This window comes from Alosa pseudoharengus, unplaced genomic scaffold (genome assembly GCF_046254945.1).
Source record: "Alosa pseudoharengus isolate Yale_2024_CS ecotype anadromous, Long Island Sound unplaced genomic scaffold, YU_APseudo_1.1 YU_APseudo_1.1_scf_23, whole genome shotgun sequence".
Classification (NCBI taxonomy): Eukaryota; Metazoa; Chordata; class Actinopteri; order Clupeiformes; family Clupeidae; genus Alosa; species Alosa pseudoharengus.
The window spans coordinates 27,726,491-27,752,509 of record NW_027468685.1 but is presented as its reverse complement, the minus strand read 5'-3'; the positions used below and the strand labels follow the sequence as shown (position 1 = coordinate 27,752,509).

The window sequence follows — 26,019 nt, the reverse complement described above, 5'->3', positions numbered from 1 at the left end:
CATCACCGTTGCGGTTCGACATGGATTGGTTTATCAACGTGTTGCATAAAGAGGTAACTGAAGCTTCGCGCGAAATGCAGGCATGGCACCCCTGGACTGACTCGTGGACAGTTCCACTGTGACACATGCTTTTCGTTCAAACGTGGTTTTATTTGGTTAAACTTTTCGAAATTACTTGCAACATCCATAATGTTGCCTTCTTTGCATTACATTGAAACGAATAAACGTAGGCTATCTTAAAATAAAACGATTAATTATTGTTGAATAATAATAATAATAATAATAATAATAATAATAATAATAATAATAATAATGCCCAATTAATAACCAAAATAAATAACAAAAATAATCAAAATATCCTTTAGTAAAACGACAACTCAATCAATAAATCTATAATCTGTGCATGTCAATGCCATCAATCAACGAAGTATTCTCTAGGGAACAATCCAATCATTCATATTTAAAGCAGAACTGCAGATATGTGGTTTGATAACATGACAAACCACAAAAAAAGTTATGAAATAACTGAGAAGTTAATTCTCAGCGGGGCAGCATTAAATTAAAATAATAATAAAATAAAAAAACAGGTTGATCAACCTAAGAAATAAATGTACCAAAACATTTGACGCAGCCATATTACAACAATGCATTTCTAAAGACATTGGTTATAAAGACGTCAACGATAATAAACTTCTATAAACTATATAAAAGTACATGTTTCTATCTACTAATGTTTGACAGGCTACCACCAGTAACTTCGTTTATCGATTAACATAGGCGACTTTTCATAATATGCTAGGTATTATTGAACGTGCTAAATGTATACAATTTTGCGCGTTTCGATATAGAAAAAAAACACATAGCCAAATACATCAAGAGCCAAAGACACGCTTACATCAATTTAATAACTAAAATAAAGTTACATTTAATTATTACTACCCCACCACAACCAATAACGTTAGGAGAGATTTGAGACCAAATGTTGTGCAACACCTCACCTGTACAAAGCAAAACTGAGCCCATATCACCCTTTTAGCCCGAGTAAATTATAATCCTAAATATCCGTGTCCACGCTTCCCACGCATGCCCCGCTCTCCTCAAGAGCCTTTCAAAATCCCCCCCAGAAAGAAAAGAGGCTATAATGAAGACACGACAGCCAGTGGAAACGAGCACACAAAAGGATCTGGAGACATTTTGGCCCCACCAATACAAAGTAAAAAGGAGAGCTGGGAAGGTTTTTTTGTAAAGGACCCCCCCAAATCTGGGAGACAATGCAAGGAAACCCAACCCACTCTTTTCTGTTTCTTGCCCCCTGAAAAAAGGCACCTTTAAACCTGCCAATACAACTACAAGTAGATTGTGTCATTACCTTCTGCCATGGCCAGTGGTATCCAGGGTCTCTAGCACGCCAGTTGAATCAAACAAACAAAAACATAGATAACCAAATTATTGTCCTTTTCTCTGTAAATCCTCCCTGCGAGATATCGGTCACCTCTCAAGCACAAAGCACCAATAGCTCTCTTTACCCTATCTATTTCACATACCACCCCCACCTTTTTCGGTCAAGGCCACGTGATACTCAATTGCAATCATCTCGCTGATAAATTACACATTCCACGTTGATAGGCCCCAAAATCAGAAGGAGGCCAATCAGAGGCGAGAACACCTAACTGAAGCTGCATGGGTCAGAAGAAGACCCCACCTCCCTGCGCGCGCCCTCGCCGTGCTCCCCTCGGACAGTACTGGGCCTACGTGACCCCCAACCCCCTCTCTGCCTCTGGCCACTCAGCGTGGATGGTCAGTTTTCTCTCTGTCCATTTCAAACATCCTCCACGTCCCTGCACATTCCAAACGCAACGCTCAAAGCGTGCATGAGGATGAGTTGGCTATAGCACGAGAAAATAGAATGGCAGTCTACCTATCTGAAGAAGGCTACGTTTGCCCTATGGTCATTTAATTGAAAATGTAGCCAATCACATATTGTATGCCAAAAAAAAACAGGACTATTTTTTACAGACAATAGTGTGAGTTTGGATGGGTGTTGGGCTAACAAGTGAACAATATCGAAATATGGCTACTTTAAATGTTTTAGATTTGCCAGATTTCATCATTTGTGGAAATAATTGAGTGGCACAATATTAGACACTTCAAAGCTCTATTTCTGAACATTTAAGTCCTGATAAAATTAAGAAATGCATTTGAGAAAGGAAAAATCGCATTTTCTGCAGATGGTTTAGAAATGAGAAAAGTCAACAAACAAACAGTACTCGCACTACAGAGATCCAAACATGCTTCACAAATATCCCCCATTTGCGTATTGTTCTCATTTGGTCACACTCGGTGATTGCTTGAAGAGAACTGCGCGTAAATGCCATTTAATTGACCGCCTCTACTGCAAATCGCTGACGGATGCAGATAATGAATGCGAATGTAAACAGGAGCTTGCGCCGCCCGGCCCGAGTAAAGCTGTGAGGGTGGGGGAAGTGCCAGAAGCATACGGAATCCACTGTTTTAAAATGCTCCCTGTCCAGCTTCTACGACGTTTCAATCGAATTGCCAAATGGACTGTGCTTTCATTTTGGACAACACATCAACAAACAATAATGATATCCTAATGTTATATCCTCCAATTGCAAGAATTAGCTACCATGTCAATTTTAGGGGGCAGGAAATACACAAAATCCTCTTATTTGTTATTACCTCTAAGTGGCCCTTTTAGTATTTTATCATCATTTTATCACGTTTTTAGAACGTAAGGATGGACAGTTCGATTGATACTGACTGATTCTACAAGGGAAAGGCTCTTGTGTTAGGGGGCAGTGCCCTATGCCCCTGTTTTGTCAGGGCCCCCTAGTGGGTGTTTCTAATCGTTATGAATGTACCTGTAGGGTAACTAGTGACGCACAACAAGAGGCAGGTGTGTGTGTGTGCGGCCACGTTGTTAAATGGATCTTTACCTGTTGCCTGTTGGCGACTCTTTGTTGCCAGCATTGTGAGATGACAAGGTTCCAAGCGTCTATCAATATTGTAGGACTAAGTCATAACAAGACCTAACTTTTAAAAAACACTGATTGTTATCAAATACAACCTTATACAACACTAAAGACGAATACCAACTTGTTATTGACTTAGGTGTACCCCATAGTCCATCTGTTTTTGGTTAGAACTTTGTTAATCGTAGACCCGATACACAAATAGGCATTCTTGTATTTCACGGTGTTGTAGGAACTTTTCGTTGTTCAAGAAAACTGCGGGGAAACGGAAGGTGGGAGTAACATTCATTGACAGCAAAAAAACTACCTTACAGTTTCTTATATTAAAACAAAAAAATGTACTCACCAAAGAAATGTAGACCAGAATGTGCAGGCGATATAATGTCCAATTTAATTGCGGTCACAGCTGACTTTCAAGCTAGCCTACAGTAGGCCTACATGGTGTTATAAACGACAAAATATTCGTTACCCGACCGTTGGCTTGTAGGCTACTGACTGATACGACGGTTGTTTTATATCAGCATGCCTATGAGTCAATGGAATACATGAGTGGGCTTTCAAGTCTTGGTTTCACTTGGTTCTCACTTCATGATTGCCTCTTTAAACAAACCTAGGAACCTAGCTCTCGAGTGTGAGGTTATGAGTAAGCCTAATTCCCCAAAACTAGACCCAGAGCATGAATAAGTAATTCAAGCCGCATAAAACCCATTAATTATAAACCAAACGAAACGGAGAATCTCATCAGAGTTGAGGGATGGACTCCTGAACACCTGTTGCGGTTACAGGAAACAAAGACGGCGCGGTGACATCTCGTCCAAGTAGCGGCGTGACTCATGAGTCGCTCTGTCACATAGCTGAACAGTAAGCCTAGTATGGCGACCCCTGTCATCAGACATTGCTGATTCACACAGCCGAACCGAGGTGCACCTGTTACAGTTAGTCACTTACTGGAACCTCAGTGACATCTGGACCCATTTCATTAGAGGGATGCTAATACAAGCAGCAGGTACCCACGCCAGCCAGTCAATTGGTCATTGAAACATCTCATACTGATTTTAATAGCTGTTTAAAAAGTATGCCTTGAAACACATCAGTTGGATATTTCAATTAAGCACATACAACTCAATGTAGGCAACACAGTAAATGTTATCTGGATACATGTGCAAGTCATTTTAATTTCCAAATACAGACTAACATTACAAAAGAGGCTGTCTGACAACAATTCAGTTCAGTTATATCTAGAAATGAGTGTGAAGTATTTTGATATATTTATTATTCTTTATGATACATATCTGCTGCACTTGCAGCATCTCCCAGAGATGGGATTTCAAAATGAATATGATTATGATGATGACACTCTCAGACAGACAAGTCTGCCATTTTTTCCTCCCTTTGCAGTGTCACAGAAAATAAATTAAGAAACATACAGAAATACATACATTTAAGCATTAAATAAACATTACAATCACTATAATATACAACAATATTTCTCCGGTGTCTTTGAGGCACATTTTGTCTTAACTTCAGCTCAATATTTAGTTTTTGGACTGACTGAAGCACAAAGTTGATTCAGTCTAACCCTGTTCAATTATTAAATCCTGTACCTTGTTTCATGGTAACAATTCTATTTAAGTAAGTTAGTAAATAAGTAAGTCTTTATTTATAGCACATTAAGGAGATGGTTGGGATCAGAGACAATGATGTTTGCCAGCCTTAATGAGTTACTGTGATATACGGATTCATAGATCTTCTGAAGAGGTTTGTATCTGGTGGAACACTTTATAGGCTACTTTAAAGTAGTGGACAAATTCTTGTACCATATATTGCAATACTATGGTATGCTCATTGTCACCAAAGTGTTAAAAAGAGAAGGATAATTTATTTTCTTGCCTGAAAAGCCCTAGAAAGGAAATTAAAAAAATATATATTAGATTTTTCCTTTTGTAGACAAATTTGTGATTTGATATTTCTGGGATAACAGATAATCTACCACTATTCCCAGTTGTGAAGAGAATTGATTATGTATGGTTATAAAAAATAATCTTATTCAGAATACTTATTTGAAATCAGTGGCAGATATTCATAGCGAGAAAAGAAGCAGTTGGGGGTTGGGGTGGGGTCTGTGTTTATCTGTGAAGTTACTTATCCAAGCATCTTAGATGTAAACAAATCTGCGGCATCAGGACAAATCCATCACGACTGGCCTCACAAATTGGACAGTTACTGCACCGCTGGCATGATCTTTATGATTAAGTTTCAAGTTTTACAGTTTAGCTATGCTCTTCTTTGTACAGTGGTGGAAGTTTCAAATATGACTTATACATAACGTCAGTAATTCTCGAAATTTCCATCACAACACAAATTCATTGAAGATTAATTCACATTTTGTTTCTATGCCAAGGCAAGCAAGGGCCACGGATACTTAGCCATAAAACCTGAAACTTAATAATAAATACTATGACAGCTGCACACTAATAGCCGGACGCAAAAAATCATCCAATTTGTAATGTCAGCCGTGATGGATTGACAGAGTACGAGGAGCAGCGTACTCCAGAGGCAGCCAGCTGGTTCATACGGAGTCGAAAGGGGATGCGGAAGAGGGGGCGTCTACAGAGGTCTCCATGGAAACTGGTGGTCCTCCTTCAGTTTAGAAACAAAGGGGGCAAGCGAGGAGGTGACCTTTGACACGAGGAGGTGCCTGAAGACAATACAACGGCACGTGCTGTCATCAGGCTAGTGACTCTCCAAGGTTACCCCCCCTCCCCACACACACACACATACACACAAACACACACACACACACACACACATGCAAATGCATATATACGCAAATGCAGAAAACACATACACACACATACACACACACATGCTTGCACAACTGCACATGCATACACACACTCACACAGAAATGCACATGTGTACATAACACACACATGCACATTCACACACATAAACAGAAATCCACACCAATCCACACACACTGACATACACAGCACTTCACGCGCACACACACACACACACAAACACACACACACACACACACACACACACACACACATACATATACAGTATAAACACACACACACACACACACACACAGACACACACACCACACACACACACAGACACACACACACACAAACACACACACACACACACACACACACACACACCTCGGTGTTCAAAACAGAGAAAATTCAGCCCATCTGTATTGGGGCATCTTGTACCTCCTGCAGCTTACATAAGACATGAAACCTTGTCCATAGTTTTTTCTTTACTGGTTTACAAAGACACACAATGCACAATCCCACAATGCAACACACAATGGCTTTAACTCTTATCTGATCAATTATGCACAATATCAGCTCCTGATAGATGTGCCAAAGGGTTCCCAGTGATATACAGACAATTTACCAATTGGTAATTGAGCCACTTTTTGTCAACAGAACCACAACTAAATTATACAGAATGTTACCTCAGTTCAGTATTCCTTGTGCAATAACCTCACAATACTCACAGAAAGGAGAGCTGGAGAGAACATGTGTGTGTGTGCGCGCGCGTGTGTGTGAAAAGCAGAGTGGAAGAGTCTGTGTGTGTGGGGGGGGAATAAGAGTGAGAGTCTGTGTGTGTGTGTGTGAGAGAGAGAGAGAGAGAGAGAGAGAGAGAGAGAGAGAGAGAGAGAGAGAGAAAGAGAGAGAACTGGAGGGAGGGCAGGAGAGTACAGTAAGAGTTCAGCACCTTGGACAGCTCTGTGTTGGCAGCACTGTACTGATGCAGCCTTAACTTAACTTAAGTATTTAGGTGGGTATGTACTAATGGATTTACTGTGGAATCTGAAATATTGTTGGTCCCTTTAAAAGTATTGTTTGCTCTGACTGCAAAACAATGAGACGTACGAAAATGAATCGATGATGTACGCTATTTTCAATGAATTATTTCCACTAGAGTAACTACTAATAGTAATGATCCGCTCTCCTATTATCTTAGGATCAGTGTGTTTCATAGGCATATGTCTGTCTATAGTCTACACGTGTTTAAGGTTAACATAGAACAATCAGAGAGAGCTATATGTGTAAATATAGTTCTGTATACTGACTTGCCTGAAGTAATTGCATAGATGTTTAGACTTGTTTTGACATATTTGTTTCTCGGTTCACCGTCATTGATGGAAGTTTTAGAGTTGTGCTTCCATCTCCCGCACAATTTTTCACATATGTTTTTGGTCCATAAATACGGCGCTTCAGTACCGCAACACTTCTGAGGCTATATCCCCCTCTAGCGTGCAAAGTTATTCAGCTTTGTGAAATGGAAATGCAATGTGTTGTTGTTATACTTACAGTGGTCAGCATGTAGAAAAAGTGAATTTATTTGGTGTCAAAGTCACAGGACTTTATTGTAGTGGGCTCCAAGACCATTGACATTGTCATTGCTTTATTTACCCCCATCCTCCGCCCCCGTGAGCATGTACGATTTATCCGCTGGGTGGCACTGTTGTCTCATCAAAATGAAAGAGACCAAAATTAATCGCAGTCCAGGGAAACCAATAGACCTCTGAAGTTCGCCTACAAAAAAGAACCAAAACGGCCATCTTTTCCCATATGAGGAGATCCGGTTCTTAATTAAAGCTAACTATCTATGGCAAGTTGCATTGAAAGTTAGCTCTGGGGTAGCAAAAATCTAAGTGTGCCGCCTTCACGTACTGGAGATCACAATATCCACTCGAAGGCAGAGGACAAAAGTGTGTTCAGGAAAACGTCTGCATTTCAGACTTTTTCATCCCCGCGAGAGTTTAGCAGGTGCGATAATTCAAAATCCCCATGTTATTTTCCCATTGGAAAAATCGCCAGATACCGGATGTCAAAGATGGCAGCTTTTTTGTAGGCGAACTTCAGAGGTCTATCTATTGATAGCTATTGGACTCTGATGGCATGATGAAAGCGAGTGTCACGACTTTTTCCTAACCAAACACGTGCATGTTATATCAGATGCAAATGAAAGCCTCTTGCATTAACTGAACGCATTGATTTCAAGTAGGCTAAAGTATCAAAGACAAAAGTTAATTGATGATGAAGATGATGACGACGGTGGTGGGAAAACATAGAGAGATAAAGACTGTGTCGAGGTAAGATGTTTAAGATGCTCCACCCAAAAGCCTGCTTTGATGTTTTGTGGAATAGGTCCATCATGGGAGCAACCTTTGTTACATCAACCCACGGAAAAGCAGAGGATTAGATATGAAAAATAATCCCAAATCAGTCCTCGTTTACACAGAAACAAGGAAAACGTGTAGGCTACATTTAAAAACCAAAAAAACTTGCCATTGAGCCTGTGTCTCAGGTGTATTTGAGTATCATTGGTAGTGGTTGGTACACAGCGAGATGGCCTGTCGACAATTAAGGACCCTTTGTAGCCTACAGACTTTAATTATAGACATAGTTTTCTATTGCATTTATAGACTTATTGGAGGTTTTCAGTCTCGAAGGACCTATGTCTAAATAATTCGAGAGCTAACTCTTGATGATGGTAGCCTATTAGATCTTTCCTTTATCCAACGGCTAGGCCTGGTATCTAGATTAGAATTTGCCTGTTGATGTACTGATAGCAAGGTAACTGTACAAAAAACACTTAAGTGTAGGCTACGAAATTAAACATAGACTAACCAACTTTCGCTCTTTCTGTTTATCCGCTCAATTTTAAAACATTTAATATTTTATTTGAATGAAACCGGTGCAAACCTACTCGGGTAGGGTATTATGTAACCACTATAGAGAAGATCCTCTACGTTATAGGCTACTGATGACCACTAGGGACAGCTGAAGAGATGTGGCCAGTGAGTAGAGGTCTTACAGACTGAATTTCGAAACACGAATAAACCTCCCTTGAAAATAAACGGACGACTAAAGGCCTACATCTTGCGTCGGAATACAATTATTCAGATGCCTGCTATCATTAATCTGAGAAGAATCCAAATGCAGAAATAAGAAATGCTGCGTAACACGCCGCCCACACCGCGCAGCTAATTTCAGTGGACATTATTGGTTAAAGGCGTTTCCTCTAACTGAGAGGCAGGCTTCCACATCGAGGGGAGATTCGACAAGAAATAGGGTACAGTGGTGCCCATCAGGAGAGGGGACCACACGAAAGTAGCGGCAGGCGGAAACAATGGTGACGAATCTGCGAACCCATGTGATGAATCAACGATTGCTCGGCCATACTAAATGTGTGGGCATAGCTGTTAGAGATTCAGTAAGGGACTAGAATAGATGGAGGGAGGAGGACTTCGGCTGCCAGCTTTAGGCGCTGCGCATGAAATGAGTTAGCTTTCCGAAATGTAAAAAAAACCCGTAAAACGCACGGATGACCAAATGGCGTTTAGGTGAAGTAACGTTAGCTTCACATTCGCGTGATGCTGACGAGATGATAGCACAACCTGCTACGGAGAATTTGACAGTAAGGTCTCACGGGATGCTCTGAGCACAGCATTTTCTTGGTTTTATTAAATATAAATAGCCTATGCTGATGTCAGCTAGTACCGCATCGAAAGTGTTACCCAATATACTTTATTGACTATTGGGCAACTTGTAGCGCAGCATTTATATTTACTTGTAGATTTCGAGAAACATTAAGTCTTTGGTATCTTTGTTGCAAGTTGTCACATTATTATGGATTTGGGTTAATCCTGTTAATGTGGGCGACCTAACATTTAAGGACTGCTGTAGCCTACTCCGTGTTATGATTCCTCGCGTCTCTCACGACATACCGCAGGCTGTAAATATGTTTGCATCTCTGTGATCAGCCTGGCAAACCGAGGCGAAATGCAAAGCGACATCGGCAGGAAGCGCTCTTATCATGCACGTACGAGGAACGGATGCTCTGTGGTATGTACTGTGAACTACTTCTGCGGATCACAGACGCTAACCATGTCCAGGCTGCGCAAAAAAGCCTGTGTGGCACTGTTCTTGTTCACACTGTTTATCTTCGGCACTATGATGGGCTTGAGAACCCTCAAGCCAAGCGACGGATTCTCGGACCTCGCGCCCGGAATGGACCTGATGCCGTTCGTGGGCGAGAGGGCAGAGAGGCGACAAGTTGCGAATGATGTGCTGGCGTCTGCGGGCCAGAGTCGTTTCCCCAGCGACACCAAAGTAGTCTTCTCTAACTCTGGACCCGAGAAAAGTATTTTTTACGACATTCACATATTCTATTACCTGTGGTACGGCACTCCGCAGATGGACGGTAGTTACATCCACTGGGACCACGTACTTGTGCCTCACTGGGACCCCAAAATCGCAGCCAGCCATCCCAAAGGGAAGCACATTCCTCCGGAGGACATCGCCTCCAGTTTCTATCCCGAACTGGGACCCTACAGCTCCAGAGATCCTGACGTGATTGAATCCCACATGTCCCAGATTGAGGCTTCCGCTGCAGGTAGGTTTATGCACTGAGAGAGTGCCATAGAGACCGATCAGACAAGCACAGATTCAATGAAAGTGCAATAAGAATGTATAATTTTACCACGCACTGCATATGAGAAATTATTATATGTCATTATTGGTAACCTGGCAGTAGGCCTAATGTTCTTATGCCCCTTTCCACCAGTTTGTTGTCCATGGTGCTGAATCTTAAGTTTACCTACATACTGACAGAAGTCAATTATATAAGTCACATCTCAAACATTCAGTGTTTCCAGGTGATAAACTGCACAATAGAATGAACAAGCTTTCCTTGTAATGACACAGTAATACACAATGGACAATCTTTCACAGTTCACAAGGGTTTTATTTGAGGCATCAACATACATATTGGCAGCCTAGCCCGCAAGTGGAATTGCTCCTGTGCGTCAGTATCATAACTGGCAGAACTACACAGTGAGCAAGAACAAAGTGAGCTGCACCCCCCACACTGATTATGACAATGTGCTGTAATTCACTAAGGAATTGATAAATGTACATTTAATTTAAATGTTCTCTAAGTTATTTTGGAGTAGAATGTTTAATACTACTATGTATACTACAATTTCCCTTTTGGGATCAAAGAAGTACTTACCCTTACCCACTGCATTTCATGTCCACTAAGTGAATGAATGTAACGGTTATTTCAATGTTCCTAATGTTGCTTTGGTGTGCAGAGTGGCTAAATCAATCAATGTGAATGGAACTAAGTGTACTATAAGTGTACTTATAAGTTGTACTATAGTTGTACTATAAGTTGCTTTGTAGTAATAGTAGTAATGTCTGTAGTGACTCCATGTGAATGGTAATTGACATTGACTGAGGCAGTGCTCCCTTGCATGCCCCTCCAGGGGTGGTGGTGCTGTCCTGGTATCCTCCCGGCGTTGCGGACGAGCATGGCGAGCCCTCGGAGGACCTGGTGCCGGCCGTCATGGACGCCGCTCACCGGCACCGTATCAAGGTAACTGGTGAGAGACGTTTGTATCCTGCCCTGTTTGTATGGCTCATGTGTCCATGTGATGTGACGTCCACACTGACGTACAGTACAGTACAGTACACTGCTGGACAGATGAAGATTCTCAGTAGTATAATCATTTATGTTACAGTAATTTCCTATGTATTAGCTGCATTGTGTATAAGCTGCAGGGCAGTGTTTTATGCAAGTTGCAAAAAAGTATGCAAAAAAACAAAACCATATTAATACCATATTAACTGCCCCCATGTATTAACCTCATAGCTGAAGAATTTTTTTTGCTAAAACAATGTATAAGCCACGGCTAATAGTTGGGAAATTACAGTAAATAAATGTTTATGTCATGTGCTTGTCAGTAACATTTTGCTGCCCCACAGGCACATATGAAGTGAACTGGTGAGAGATGAGGGTATCCGTTCCTGCTTGTGCTTGTGCTAATGCATCAATGTGATGTGACATCCACAATGACTTACAGTAGTGCGCAGACATACTTTTTTCTCATCAGTATATCAGTGTCTGTGAAATGAATAAATGTAAATGTCATGTGCAACATAGTAACATTTTACGGCCCACCAGCACTGTATTAAGGGAACTCTCCAGGTGCTCGTGAATCAATGTGATGTGACATACTGATTTATGCCTGCACTTTACTGTAGGTCATTTTAAATAAAACAGCATCTGTTGTTGATTAAATGCACTGTAAAAGCCATGTGCTTAACAGTTAACAGTGTCAGGGAAACTGGTGAGAGATGTTTGTATCCTGTCCTAAATCTCTTGTGATGTGACGTGATGTGCTTAACGGAAGGATTTCGCATGTTTGGTCGTTCAGCAGACATTTCACCCATTCTAAGTGACTTGAGTCAGGGACATACCACTGTGGAGAACATCCTCGTGACGTGTTATTTAAAGTGATTTTTCACATAGACTTGTGATTTTTCACGGTTCTACCTACAGTAGCTTGAGTTGCTGCAGCCAACAGCGAGAGCTGCCAGGCAGCTACAGTGCTACACTCTAGGGGCATGAACATGGGGAATCATGATGAACATGAACATGATGCCCCCAGAATGTAGCACTGTAGCTCTTCCTTTAAGAGACAGATAAAAACGTATAGTCTGGCAGTCATTGTACAATCTGGACAGGATTGCTGGTCAGGACACCTATGTGCTGTAGAGTGGTAGCCATTTGATCTCAGAATGTAAGGATGTTCCAGTCAGTCTAGTCCCAGCATTCTAAAGAGCTGAGTTACTTGTATATCACTTCAGTTTCAACACAGATCACAGGATTTACTGACCTGTTTACGTGCACTAAGGGATGCTGGACTTAAATAAATCCCACCATAAATGTGCGTAGTATTCCCTTCAAAGTCTCTGAATCTCTCTTAGACTTTTTGTTTTTTTGTGTTGATATGGCTGATTGTGTTGCTTGCACGACTCCACATAAGCCATTATGAGTCACACAGCAGTGTGAAAGCATTTGGAGATGAAGTTTGTTGTTTTCGCCACTGGAGTTACTGAACAAAGCCGATTAATCATCGAAAAACAGTCAAGGAATGAAGGGTGAAGGTGAAAGGGTCTGCCACACACATACATTTGTGTGTGTGTGTGTGTGTGTGATTTATGTGGCTCCAGCAGCACCTTCTCAGGGGACTTTTGTGTAAAGCAAGAGGGGGTTATTTTTTATTTCCCCCCCTCCACATCTCCGTCCTGCATTATTCATGGTGCACGTAGAGATGTATGTTTCTCTCACATGCTCACGCCAGGGCTTTCAAAGGTTTTAATCTTTTCACATTGACAGGTCAGGAGATTGCCACCCCCCCCCCCCCTCTCTCTGTCTTCACTTTACTTCAAGCCAAGACACAAGGCCTGGGCTGGAAGACACCCATTTGATTTGGGTCGCAACCGTGCAGCAATAGCTGGCGTGCGACTACTACAGCCAAACATATTTTCTTCCATCAGGCTGCTGACAGCACAGTTCATTTCCACGGTTGTAAATGCACTAGTCTGGTCAATCTTGTCTTGTTGAGTCAGAAATGATCAGATAATATTGCTCTGCAACAAAGTAGCCTACAGTGTGTGTGTGTGTGTGTGTTTGACTCAATGGGCCAGTTTGCCATACATGGATTAAAAGAACGTCACCGAAAATCTCTAATGAAAAAAAAACCGCTTTTTGTCCAGGACTACAGGCTTGATTCGTGTTTGAAGATCTCATTCAAAATGTCCTTTAGCCAAGGTCTGCGTTTTGACACGAGGGATGGAGTAGTCTCAGCACGTTAGCACATAATTCATGTGGAAGCCATTAACACTGTCTTGTCTAAGCACACAACATGGACTCCCCATGTTGACCGGCGTCCCTGTTGGCTAAGCCAGTGGTGCTGACTGGGCAGTTTCCCTCTGATTGGCACGCAGTGCGGGGCAGGCAAGACTGTGGTCATATATTTCTTGTCAGCCTAAAGGTGCCTTTGCCAACGGGGGAGCACTAGCTCAACACACCTACTCAGAAGCCCACTCATTCCAACACACACAGGCACACACACACACACACACACACAGGCACAAGCACATAAACACACACACACACAGGCACAGGCGCATCAACACACAGACACACACACACACACAGGCACACACACACACACACACACACACACACACATACAGGCACACACACACACAGGCACACACACACACATACATACACAGGCACAAGCACATAAACACACACACACAGGCACATAAACACACACAGGCACACACACATACAGACACACAAACCCACTCATTCTAATACACACACAAATATGCACATGCACATTGATCATACACACACTTTCATACACACTCACACATGAAGGGTGGGTGTGCATGTTTTCTTTTCTGTGGCATATCTAGTAATGCGGAGAACAGTGATCAGTGGCAGATCGTATTGCACATTCATAAATGGGTGCCATGCAGAATGTATGAGCCTGACCACGGACACTGGACTTATGCAACCCGGGCTTGTGATGCTCCCCAGGGGCTAACGCACTGACCAGTCATGTGGCTCACGTTGGACCAGGCACAGTACACAGACAGAGAGAATGCTCAAGTGAGCATGGAGTCGTGTGTGTGTGTGTGTGTGTGTGTGTGAGAGAGAGAGAGAGAGAGAGAGAGAGTGAGTGATTCCCAATCAGCCAGTTCTGGGGAAGGGAAGAGGAGTGTAGGGAGAGAAGGAGTGATTGAAGGAGGAAAGAATGAACGAAAAATAAATAGACGGAGAGATGAAAATGAAACAGAAAATAAGAGAGAAAGAGTTGATAAGAGATGGATGACAATGCACAAGGAAGAGGGAGAGAGAGAAAAGAAGGGAGGGAGGAGATGAAATGAGAATGAGAGAGGGGGGATGAAAGATAGATGACAAAAAGCCAGGGAGGGAAAGCCAGGAAGGGAGGGAGAGAGGGAAGGAGATGTACCTTTCTGTGTGTGCAACCAGCATGCAACAAAGAGCTCGCTGCCACAGGGGCCTTTGTGAAAGGGCCGTTTCTGACATGTTTGTCAGGCAGTCTGTCACTGCACAGATACTCTCTGATGTGCTCGAGTGTTCCTTCACTCAGCCACTGTCCGTATTTGTGTGTGTGTGTGTGTGTGTGTGTATGCGCGCGCGTGTGTCTGTGTGTGTATGTGTGTGTGTGTGCACAAGCAGATAATGTCATTTTTCATTGTTCAAAGAGGGAGGCTGTGCTGGAAGAGAGCACCCAGGCCTGCTCCACGCCACACTGTGGTCCGCCTCTCTCTCTCTCTCTCCCTCTCCCTCTCTCTCTCTCTCTCTCTCTCTCTCCCCAGGCCTGCTCCACGTCCACACCCCACTGTGGTCTGCCTCTCTCTCTCTCCGGCTCTCCCATCACTGAAATGCCACAGATGAAACAGGTCCACTCCCACTTCACAGGGATGAAAGTGTCTCTCTACACTGGTCATAAACATCTCTCTCTCTTTTTTGGAGGGAATTTGGGGGAATTGAGGAAAGTACAGACAAAACGCTGACGGCAAACTGAACACCTAGCGTTAAACATTCCTACATGCATGCATGAGTTGACGACTGCAGTAAGCTGGTTGTGAGGTGGGGACGGGGCGATGTGAAGGGTTCTCGCTTGTAAGCCTTCGAGCAAAATTACAAAAAGCTAATAGGAAGCATCTCTTCTCGCTGTTATATTTCACGCTCCATAAGCACCCCACACATACTCCTCACCCCCTCCTCCTCTACACACACACACACACACATCTCCCCAAAGGCAGAATGGGCTGATGACAGTCCTGGCGAACTACCTGTCCCTGTGGTGCAGTCAGCAGCAAATAAACAAAACGATCTCCTCCTCCTCCTTCCTCTCTCTCTCTTACTCTCTTTCTCTCTCTCTCCCACTCTCTTTCCCTCTCACTTTCTCTTTGTAGCTCTCCCTCTGTCTTTCTCTCACTCCTTTTCTCCTTTCTCTCTCCCTCTTTATCTCCTCTCTCTCTCTCCCTCTCTCTCCCTCTCTGCCTCTCTCTCTCTCTCTCTCTTTCTCTCTCTGCCTCTCTGTTTCTATGGTTTATGTAGCAGAACTAGGATTGGGAGTTGAGAGGAGATGTCGTATAGAAGGGGAGGAGGGGTGAGCTGAAGGAGGAGCAGGTGGGGACGTGTGTGTGTGTATGTGTGGAGGGGGGACTCCACAGCATTCCACCTCCCAGGCCTTCAGTCATCTCAAACCACCAGTGACAAAGTGACACCCAGAGAGTGGTGGGGGGTGGTGGTGGTGGAGGGGGTAGTGCCAAACGCAATGTCACCATGGCAACTGTTTAGGAAGCCTTCGTTCAGCAGCTCTCTGCGCGTGCGCGCACACACACACACAGCACACACATGCACACACACACTGCGCCCGCCAGCCAGTGCCTGACTGCCTGCCTGGCTGCTGATGAGCCGAGCTGAAGGGAGGGAGGAGAGAGAGGAGCGGAGAGAGAGAGAGAGAGAGAGGGGGAGAGAGAGAGAAAAGAGCGGAGAGAGAGAGAAAAGAGCGGAGAGTGGGTGGATGTTTGCAGGCCGCGTTCCTTCTCTACCTCTGTCCCTCTCTTGCTCACTCGCTCCTCTCCACTCTTTTTCGCACCCACCTTCTTTTCTCAGCACCACCACATTCACCGGCCCACGGTTCGATCAATCGTTTCATTGTCGGCAAGCTGAAGTGGCCCTTTCGGCTGGCCCCTACGATAGCGACAAAAAACAATCCCAAAACAAACAGCCTCGGTGACTACGTGGTGCAGAACGGTGAACACACACACACACACACACACACACACACACACATACACACACACACACACAGCATATCTTCACTCAGCTGTCGGAGCTGTCGTGGTGTTATGTATGATGTGCACAGCGAAGCGCATCGGCCTCCTGTGTATCCATAAAGCTTTCCGCAGCACAGAGGAAAGAATATGGCGCCGTGGCTCTTGTCCAAAGCCCTGTTATGAAGAAAGATGGCCATGGCTGCAGAGAGCGAGAGAGAGAGGGCTAGAGAGAGGGAGAGAGGAGAGCTTTTCATTCCTCATGCTCATGACGTTTCCTGGATTGTTTCGAGCATGTCCTTTCGAGCTCAGTAGTGGCAGTGTGGTAGTAGTTGGCCGTTTCTGACTGATTATCAACCCAAGTGGTGTCAGGCCGCACGCTAACAAGTGGATATCGTTTTGTGTTCGTTTCTATCGGCATGTGGGATAGCATGCCTTAACCCTTGACCACTGAACGTATTGTGCATGCTTGTACAGGGCATATTGGCATCTGAGACGTGAACCCAGAAAACCTATTTCAAGACCAGCCGGTAGACACCTCTTGTCAAGTTTCCTGACCAGTCCTCTTGCACACAATCTGACCTAATCGATCCAACGACATCGACCATGACCGGCCCCTCCACACTGAAATAACTCGCTCCATTTGGAGAGAGAGACAGAGAGGGAGAGAAAGAGAGAGAGAGCGACAGAGAGGGAGATAGAGAGAAAGAGAGAAGACACCTGGCGCCCCTGACATTTGAGTCCCTCACACACAATCAGCCGTGCGGTGGGCAGAAGGTCGTCTAAGCGTCCTCTGAGTGGCGGCCAGCAGTGATGTGGCAGTGTGCGGTTACGGTGTCAGACGGGTGCAGGTGCCGCTGGTGTAGAGGAAAGGTCACCCGGTGAACAGCCAGTGATGGTGGCAGATGGTGCCCCCATTTGCAGCACAGGTAGTGGTAGAGATGGAAAGCAATCCGGCCCCCATTTTTGGCCCTGATCTGGCTCTGATCCGGCTCTGGTCTGGGGCTGAGATGTACAGCGGAGAGGACAGGTTGCCTTCAGCCATCCAGTCCACACAGGTCTGTGTCCACATGCAAAATGGACTACAAAAATCTGTTGTGATCTGGAAGGATTCACTTCGAAGCTGGACATCTTAACATTAGATGGATGTGTTTTTTATGGAACTGTTTTTTATGACTAAATTCTTAGATGTAAAATAGTAAGAAAAGAAGATATGTTTCATCTTAATTATAGTTATCACTTCCCAGAGAGCCACAAAATAGATACTGTATATTCAGTCCCATTATCTTCAGCCACTTCATTATGGGTTAAAAAGTCTGGACCAATTTGAACACCAGCGTCCACATTATTTGTGATTTCAAAGGCTAACCTGATTAGCTTGACAGGTAATGTGATGCTGTATAATGATGAAACAGAATAATGCATTGGCTAATGTTCCATTGACTAAGTGCATTAGGGACTCTCTTCCCTTTCCTACCCCACAGGTGGCCTTCCACATCCAGCCGTATAAGGGCCGCACAGACCTCAGCATGCATGACAACATCAAATACATCATTGACAAGTAGGTTGGCTTATCATCTGCCCTCTCCACTAGCTCAGCACTAGCAACAGTTGGGCCTGTGATTTGGCTGAAAAGGTTGTGGATATGTGAGCTTAGCAATAGCACATTAGAATAATATATATAATAATTTTATAATAGCACTTTTTTTAAATAATCTTTTTAACATTTTTCAGGCTGTGTCTTGTGGATTATATGTATATGTATAGGAAAGTGTTTGTATGACTGCTGGAACACTTATTTCCCTTTGGTGATGAATAAAGTATATCTATCTATTAGGGGTGTAACGGTTCATGTATTCGTATTGAACCGAAACGGTACGGGCGTCACGGTTCGGTGCATGAATTTACACGGAGAATACACGGTAAAAAAATACATAAAACTCGTGTGCGGATTAATTAATGTCATGCGCAATTACTGTTAAGTAGCGAGAGTTACGGGAGTTCTTTAGCGACACCTAACGCTAATCTGTAGCCTCGCCTTAGCTCTGAAGCTCTGATTGGCGCCTATGTTTTTTTTTGTCAGGTCGTCGGTCGAGTCCGTCAGTCATTAGCAGCACTAAGATTAGACCTACAAGAGTTAGAGGATCCGCAAGTTTGAGAACTTCAGTTACAGTAACGTTAGTACAGGCGGAAGAGTGGTGGATAAGATGAAATTGTGTGTCGGCGTTGTTCAGCATTGGGTGTATGTGAGTGGAAAAAATGCTACACATATTCGAAGCCATCACCCAGATGATGTAGGCTACCAATCACTGAAACGAGGGGAAATAAACTTCCCGTGCGCTTCAGCAGCCTTTGGATACACATACAAATAGGGCCAAAACCTATGGCTTAAATTAAATGATTTCGTAATGACAGAAAGCTATGTAAATCGCGTGGTAATTACCTTTATGTTGGGGTAACTTGTAACTTCTCACACGAGGAGCTGGTAGTGTAAGTGCAGACAGTAAAATAAAGTGACAACGCTAACCAGGCTAATAAACAAACCATGCTACGGTGAGTTAACGTCAAAGGGCAAAGTCACGTGACTTCTAGTTGTAGTCTTTATGAAATGAAAGGAGCAATTTCGTTTTTTAAAAAAAGGCAAAATAGTGTGATATTTTCACAGTTAGTAGGCTAGATTATTACTTTACACACAATGAAAAATATTGAGGCAAATTGTAGACCCTTCCATATACAACTAAACACAGATGTTGAAGGTCTTGCTTAAGTGGATTTTTAAAAATCATTTTCTATGTAATTTGCACTTTCAGAAATAAGAGATGCTGTAGGCCTATTTTCAGTTTTATAGCTGATTGTCTTATTTTGTTTACAAGTTACAGATTGAGTCTGGGCACTTATTGTACTGTTTAGCCTACATCTTACACACTTCAGGCTGTTGCAGATAGCTCAGGGAAGAGACTGTATGACACTAGGTGGTACAGCCTGAGACATGTACAAAAAAAAATGCTTTCTGCATTTTTGTTTTGCTTTTCCCTCCATTGTACCGAACTCGTACCGAACCGTGATGTCCGAACCGAGGTATGAACCGAACCGTGACTTCTGTGTACCGTTACACCCCTACTATCTATCTATATTTATATCTACCGGTATGTATATGTATGTGTGTGTGTGTGTATGTGTATGTATATATATATATATATATATATATATATATATACATACTAGGGGTGTAACGGTACACAGAAGTCACGGTTCGGTTCATACCTCGGTTCGGACATCACGGTTCGGTACGAGTTCGGTACAATGGAGGGAAAAGCAAAACAAAAATGCAGAAAGCATTTTTTTTTGTACATGTCTCAGGCTGTACCACCTAGTGTCATACAGTCTCTTCCCTGAGCTATCTGCAACAGCCTGAAGTGTGTAAGATGTAGGCTAAACAGTACAATAAGTGCCCAGACTCAATCTGTAACTTGTAAACAAAATAAGACAATCAGCTATAAAACTGAAAATAGGCCTACAGCATCTCTTATTTCTGAAAGTGCAAATTACATAGAAAATGATTTTTAAAAATCCACTTAAGCAAGACCTTCAACATCTGTGTTTAGTTGTATATGGAAGGGTCTACAATTTGCCTCAATATTTTTCATTGTGTGTAAAGTAATAATCTAGCCTACTAACTGTGAAAATATCACACTATTTTGCCTTTTTTTAAAAAACGAAATTGCTCCTTTCATTTCATAAACAGACTACAACTAGAAGTCACGTGACTTTGCCCTTTGACGTTAACTCACCGTAGCATGGTTTGTTTATTAGCCTGGTTAGCGTTGTCACTTTATTTTACTGTCTGCACTTACACTACCAGCTCCTCGTGTGAGAAGTTACAAGTTACCCCAACATAAAGGTAATTACCACGCGATTTACATAGCTTTCTGTCATTACGAAATCATTTAATTTAAGCCATAGGTTTTGGCCCTATTTGTATGTGTATCCAAAGGCTGCTGAAGCGCACGGGAAGTTTATTTCCCCTCGTTTCAGTGATTGGTAGCCTACATCATCTGGGTGATGGCTTCGAATATGTGTAGCATTTTTTCCACTCACATACCCAATGCTGAACAACGCCGACACACAATTTCATCTTATCCACCACTCTTCCGCCTGTACTAACGTTACTGTAACTGAAGTTCTCAAACTTGCGGATCCTCTAACTCTTGTAGGTCTAATCTTAGTGCTGCTAATGACTGACGGACTCGACCGACGACCTGACAAAAAAAAACATAGGCGCCAATCAGAGCTTCAGAGCTAAGGCGAGGCTACAGATTAGCGTTAGGTGTCGCTAAAGAACTCCCGTAACTCTCGCTACTTAACAGTAATTGCGCATGACATTAATTAATCCGCACACGAGTTTTATGTATTTTTTTACCGTGTATTCTCCGTGTAAATTCATGCACCGAACCGTGACGCCCGTACCGTTTCGGTTCAATACGAATACATGAACCGTTACACCCCTAATACATACATATACATACCGGTAGATATAAATATAGATAGATAGATATACTTTATTCATCACCAAAGGGAAATTAGTGTTCCAGCAGTCATACAAACACAGTACTGTATAATGTTAAAAATGCATACCTGCACTTGAAGCTGCTAAATGAATAGACATACAAGTAAATATTCTCCCAGTGAAGGCCTCCCACTGTTTCCTCCTTGCTGTCCAGCGCAGAGCGTAGATCTGTCAAGAGCTGTCACCGGGCTCTAACCCATGGACAACAACACAGGGCTTACAACTCCTCCGCTCTCTGTATCGCTGTCCACCTACGCTTGAACCCACTGGACGGGTAGTGACACTTGAGCCAGCCAGTGTTATTTCCCCAAAGTGCAAAGCAGACTCAGACGCCTGAAATAGACTCAAAAAAAGGCACAAGAAGAAAAGAGTGCCCTTTTGTTTTAAATATGTATGAGCCAGAAGGTCGCCACAGCCTTGATGCAGTCAATAGGCACTCCCAGTGGAAGTATTAACAGGTCGGCGTTAATTTGATAACCCGTCAGTCATGTCTCTATTTTGGGGGGAAATGTCAGCTACGGTACAAGGCATGATTTTTTCGTTTTTATTATTTTTGAAATGACGTTGTAGGTGGAACGTCCTAGTAGACCAATCTGACATTGCAACCTTGAAACGTCAGCCAAGGTCTACAGGACACACAGAGAGACTCAGCCCTTGAAATCACACTTCCTCCTTTTAATGCTCATGAATACAAGGGGTTGATTGTTTATGACTCAGTCCGAGCCACCGTGTTTGTTTTTTTGTGAACATGGACTGTGTAGGAACACTAACAGTAAATGGTGTGAATAGAGCAAGGACAAATTTGTTGAATTTAACTTTGGGGGTTTTGAACGCCCCCATGTTTGCGAAACCGTGTGCAGCTTTTTTTTTTTTTTAAATGATGCCGTAGGGGGCCTTGGTGTCCTTGTAGGTCGACCTGACATCGCAACCTTGAGATGTCAGCCAAGGTCTGCCAAGCACACGGCGAGGCTAATTGACGGTGGTCGTGCTAAGCGGAGTGTGACACCGAGGATAGATCCCTGCATGCTGAACGCAGTCCGTTTCATGGGCACACACATCAGGCTACCGGTGCCAAGTCCCATCTCACCCACTGACATGGCCATCTGCCTATGGGAAGATCTGAGCAGAGATGAAAACCTTACAGGCTAATATGCACTGATGGCAACAACCGGATTCTAGTTTTCCTAGCTAGTGTGTGCACATTTCAAATGATGCTTAACTGATCATTGAAAGTATATTATTTAGATGTTTAACTGTTTAAATGTATAACAGTATTTCTCTTATAAAAATTAAGACTGTGAATTGTCAATATTTCAGTCCTATAGTTAATTTGTACTACAACAATATTATATATCAACCTACTTATTAAACCTTTACATTGAAATTTAATGTATGATGATGTAATGCAATAGTGATTCATGTAGTATATTTTAATGCTTACAATCACTTCTCCTAGGTATGGTAATCATGGAGCCTTCTATAAATTCAAGTCCAACACGGGGAAAATTCTGCCTCTCTTCTACATCTACGACTCGTACCTGACCCCTCCCGAGGCCTGGGCTGACCTTTTGACCTCGAGCGGGGCCCACAGCCTGCGGGGCACCCCGTACGACGGGATCTTCATCGGCCTCATCGTGGAGGAGCGGCACAAGCACGACATCCTGGCAGGGGGCTTCGACGGCATGTACACCTACTTCGCCTCCAACGGCTTCTCGTTCGGCTCGTCCCACCAGAACTGGAAGGCCATCAAGGCCTTCTGCGACGGCAACAACCTGCTGTTCGTGCCTAGTGCCGGACCCGGCTATGTGGACACCGCTGTGCGGCCCTGGAACAACCACAACACCCGCAACCGGGTCAACGGCCGCTACTACGAGACGTCACTGCAGGCCGCGCTGTCGGTCAGGCCCGAGGTCATCACCGTCACGTCCTTCAACGAGTGGCATGAGGGCACGCAGATTGAGAGGGCGGTGCCCAAGAAGACGGTTACGCGGCTCTATCTGGACTACAAGCCCCACAATGCCGATCTCTACCTGGACATCACCAGGAGGTGGGCGGAACAGTTTAGCAAAGAGAAGGAGCAGTGGCTTATGTGAAATGTCGTGCCTGTGCCTGTGCCTGTGAAGTGCGGTGAAGTGCATTGTGGGTGTCTGTGCGGAGTGCTGTACGTGGCGTGTGTATCTTGTGGCGTTCCTCTAAGATGGACTGAACAGGATTGCAAGACTGTGCAACCGTCACCTTCTCTTCAGCGTGATGGGCTTTTATCTTCCATCTCTTTTACCTGGGCAGCTCTTGTACCAAGGACAGTTACATATCTACTGCTCTCCTGTACTCTGCTATAAACAGCCAGCCGCTACAATGAGCTAGAATAAAGGTTGCCTCTCTCTCCGTCTCTCTCTCTATACCACCACCCGTCTCTCTCTTCCTCCCTCTCTCTCTTTCTCTCTCTCTTTCTCTCTCTCTCTCTCTCTCTCTGGGTGGTTGCATAATGCTAAATGCTCTCTATTTAGAATGCAGTCTCTAATGTCACAGATGCCATTTTATAATTCTCACAACCAAATCACCTACACTTCGTCTCTTCGCACAACAGTCTGTGTTATCTGTGGCCTGCACTTTGCTGGAATATCAGTATTACATGTAATATTTCTGCTGTGGAGGAAGATAGTTTTTTTCTGTGGATGGACAAATACACCGTGATGGGATTTAAAGGTGCAGTCCGTGATCTGAGTTTTGTGAAAGATTGATGTTTAAGCTTAACAGCCAATCAGATTAGTCAGTTCTTTCTTCCATGCCTCTAAAGCACCATGAAGGCACCAGAATGTCTAAGATTTTTGATGGCTTGTTGTGAGGCACAATGTTTGTTTCCGATTTACAGACCCTGTGTACAAAAGTTTTTTTAGTGCACACACTGAAAGGACAGTTTGAGGACCGTGAAGAGCAATGCACTGAATTGGACAAATATAGTGAATGGAATCAGAATCATAGACTGCACCTTTAATACAGTCTGATGTTTTAATCCTGGAACATTTTTTCTTGAGAATCGCATTTTATTGTAACCATGTTTTACATTTTGTAGAAAGGTATTCATTACAAAAATAAATCATGTGTGAAGTCAAAAATCAACATCATCTGGAATGGATCTGGAATTTTACAAAAAATGTATGGCTATCTTTTCCCCCCAAACACTGGAATATCCATTCACCATCACTAGGCATGATTTATCTTACATATGAATCTGGACGTATGACTGATGTTGGACGGTATAACTTGACAGGACCCTGAGCAACTAATTTCCCCTCTCCTCTGAGGCACGATCTGGTGTATGATAGAGCTCAGGCCATGTCTCCATCCAAAGGGAGGTATTAATCACTAGCTGGTTGGTTGGCATTTGGCTGCAGGAGCGCCTCCACATGGAGTGACTGATTGCCAGTGCTGTCACAGCAGTTTGAGACCTGCCAGCTTCTGTCAGAGCTCACACACACACATACAGACAGATGCACACAAACACATAGAAAGGCACATACACACTCATATTCACTCACATACAATCTCACATACACACACCTACCTACACGCATGCACATACATATACAGGACATATACGCTCACATACACACACACAGACTCAGATAGACGAACATACACACCCAACAAATACCCCAACTACAACTCCAAATCAGAAAAAGACATTGTGTAAAATTCAAATAAAAAAGAATATGCAAATCTCGCAAACCCATATCTAGCTGCAAAAAAAACATTGACAACATCAATAATGTTTGCCTTTTTCATGAAAAATAAACAGTATGTTCATTTTGAATTTGATGCCAGCAACATGTTTCAAAAAAAGTTGAGACGGGGGCATGTTTACCACTGTGCCTCTTTCACCTCTTCATTTAACAACATTCTGTAAATGTTTAGGAACTGAGGAGACCAGTTGCTAATTTTGAGAATGAACTATTGTCCCTTTCGTGCCCGATATACTGTAGGATATGAAATATTCAAGGTCTGCCCCGAAAAAGACATTGCCTGGAAGGCCGTATATGTTTCTCAAAACATGTATACATCATTCATCATTGATTGTGCCTTGCCAGATGCGCAAGATTCCCATGCTGTAGGCACTAATGCGTCATCAATGCTGGGTTTTGAACTGAGCACTATAACAACTTTGATAGTTGGATAGGACCTCTCCTCTTTAGCCCAGAGCAGTCCATGATTTCCAAAAATAATGGGAAAATGTTGATTATTATGTAATGTATATAATGTATTATGTACTGTAAATGATGAACAATTTCATGTTAAGAAGCATTATAATTATATTGCTTCATAATTTGTCAACACAGGTTTACACAGAGTGATGAATACCTCTACATTTTTACTTCTAAGAGACATTGCCTTTCTGGGATGCTCTTTTTCATACCCAATCATTATTCTTTATCATTACACAACTTTATCAGCATTTTCTTGGACCCGTCCCAACTTATTTTGAAATGTGTTGCTGGTATCAAATTTGAAAGGAATATATGTTCCATGAAATAGTCATATCTGTCATTTTCAACATTTGATATGTTCCTTTTTGCAGCTAAATGAGTTTATGAGATTTACAGATGATCACATTCTGTTTTTATTTGCATTTTACACAATGCCCCAACTTTTTCTGATTTGGGGTTGTAACTAAAAGACTGTGTTCTCCTTTGAGGTTCATGTGGGTCCACATGTGGGTATGGGAAGGTGTTAGTTGTGTGTGTGTGGG

The 26,019-nt window shown here is 43.1% G+C and overlaps 1 protein-coding gene across 1 annotated transcript; it reads left to right on the top strand.

Moving 5' to 3' along the window:
• Positions 1-9,130: 9,130 nt before the first annotated feature.
• maneal (mannosidase endo-alpha like) lies at positions 9,131-24,280 on the top strand. The gene is made up of 4 exons (XM_076301033.1): positions 9,131-10,421; positions 11,296-11,405; positions 18,190-18,266; positions 22,729-24,280. Exons 1-4 carry the CDS (start codon positions 9,809-9,811, stop codon positions 23,363-23,365), a joined length of 1,437 nt encoding a protein of 478 aa, XP_076157148.1. The 5' UTR covers positions 9,131-9,808; the 3' UTR covers positions 23,366-24,280.
• The last annotated feature ends 1,739 nt before the right edge of the window (positions 24,281-26,019 follow it).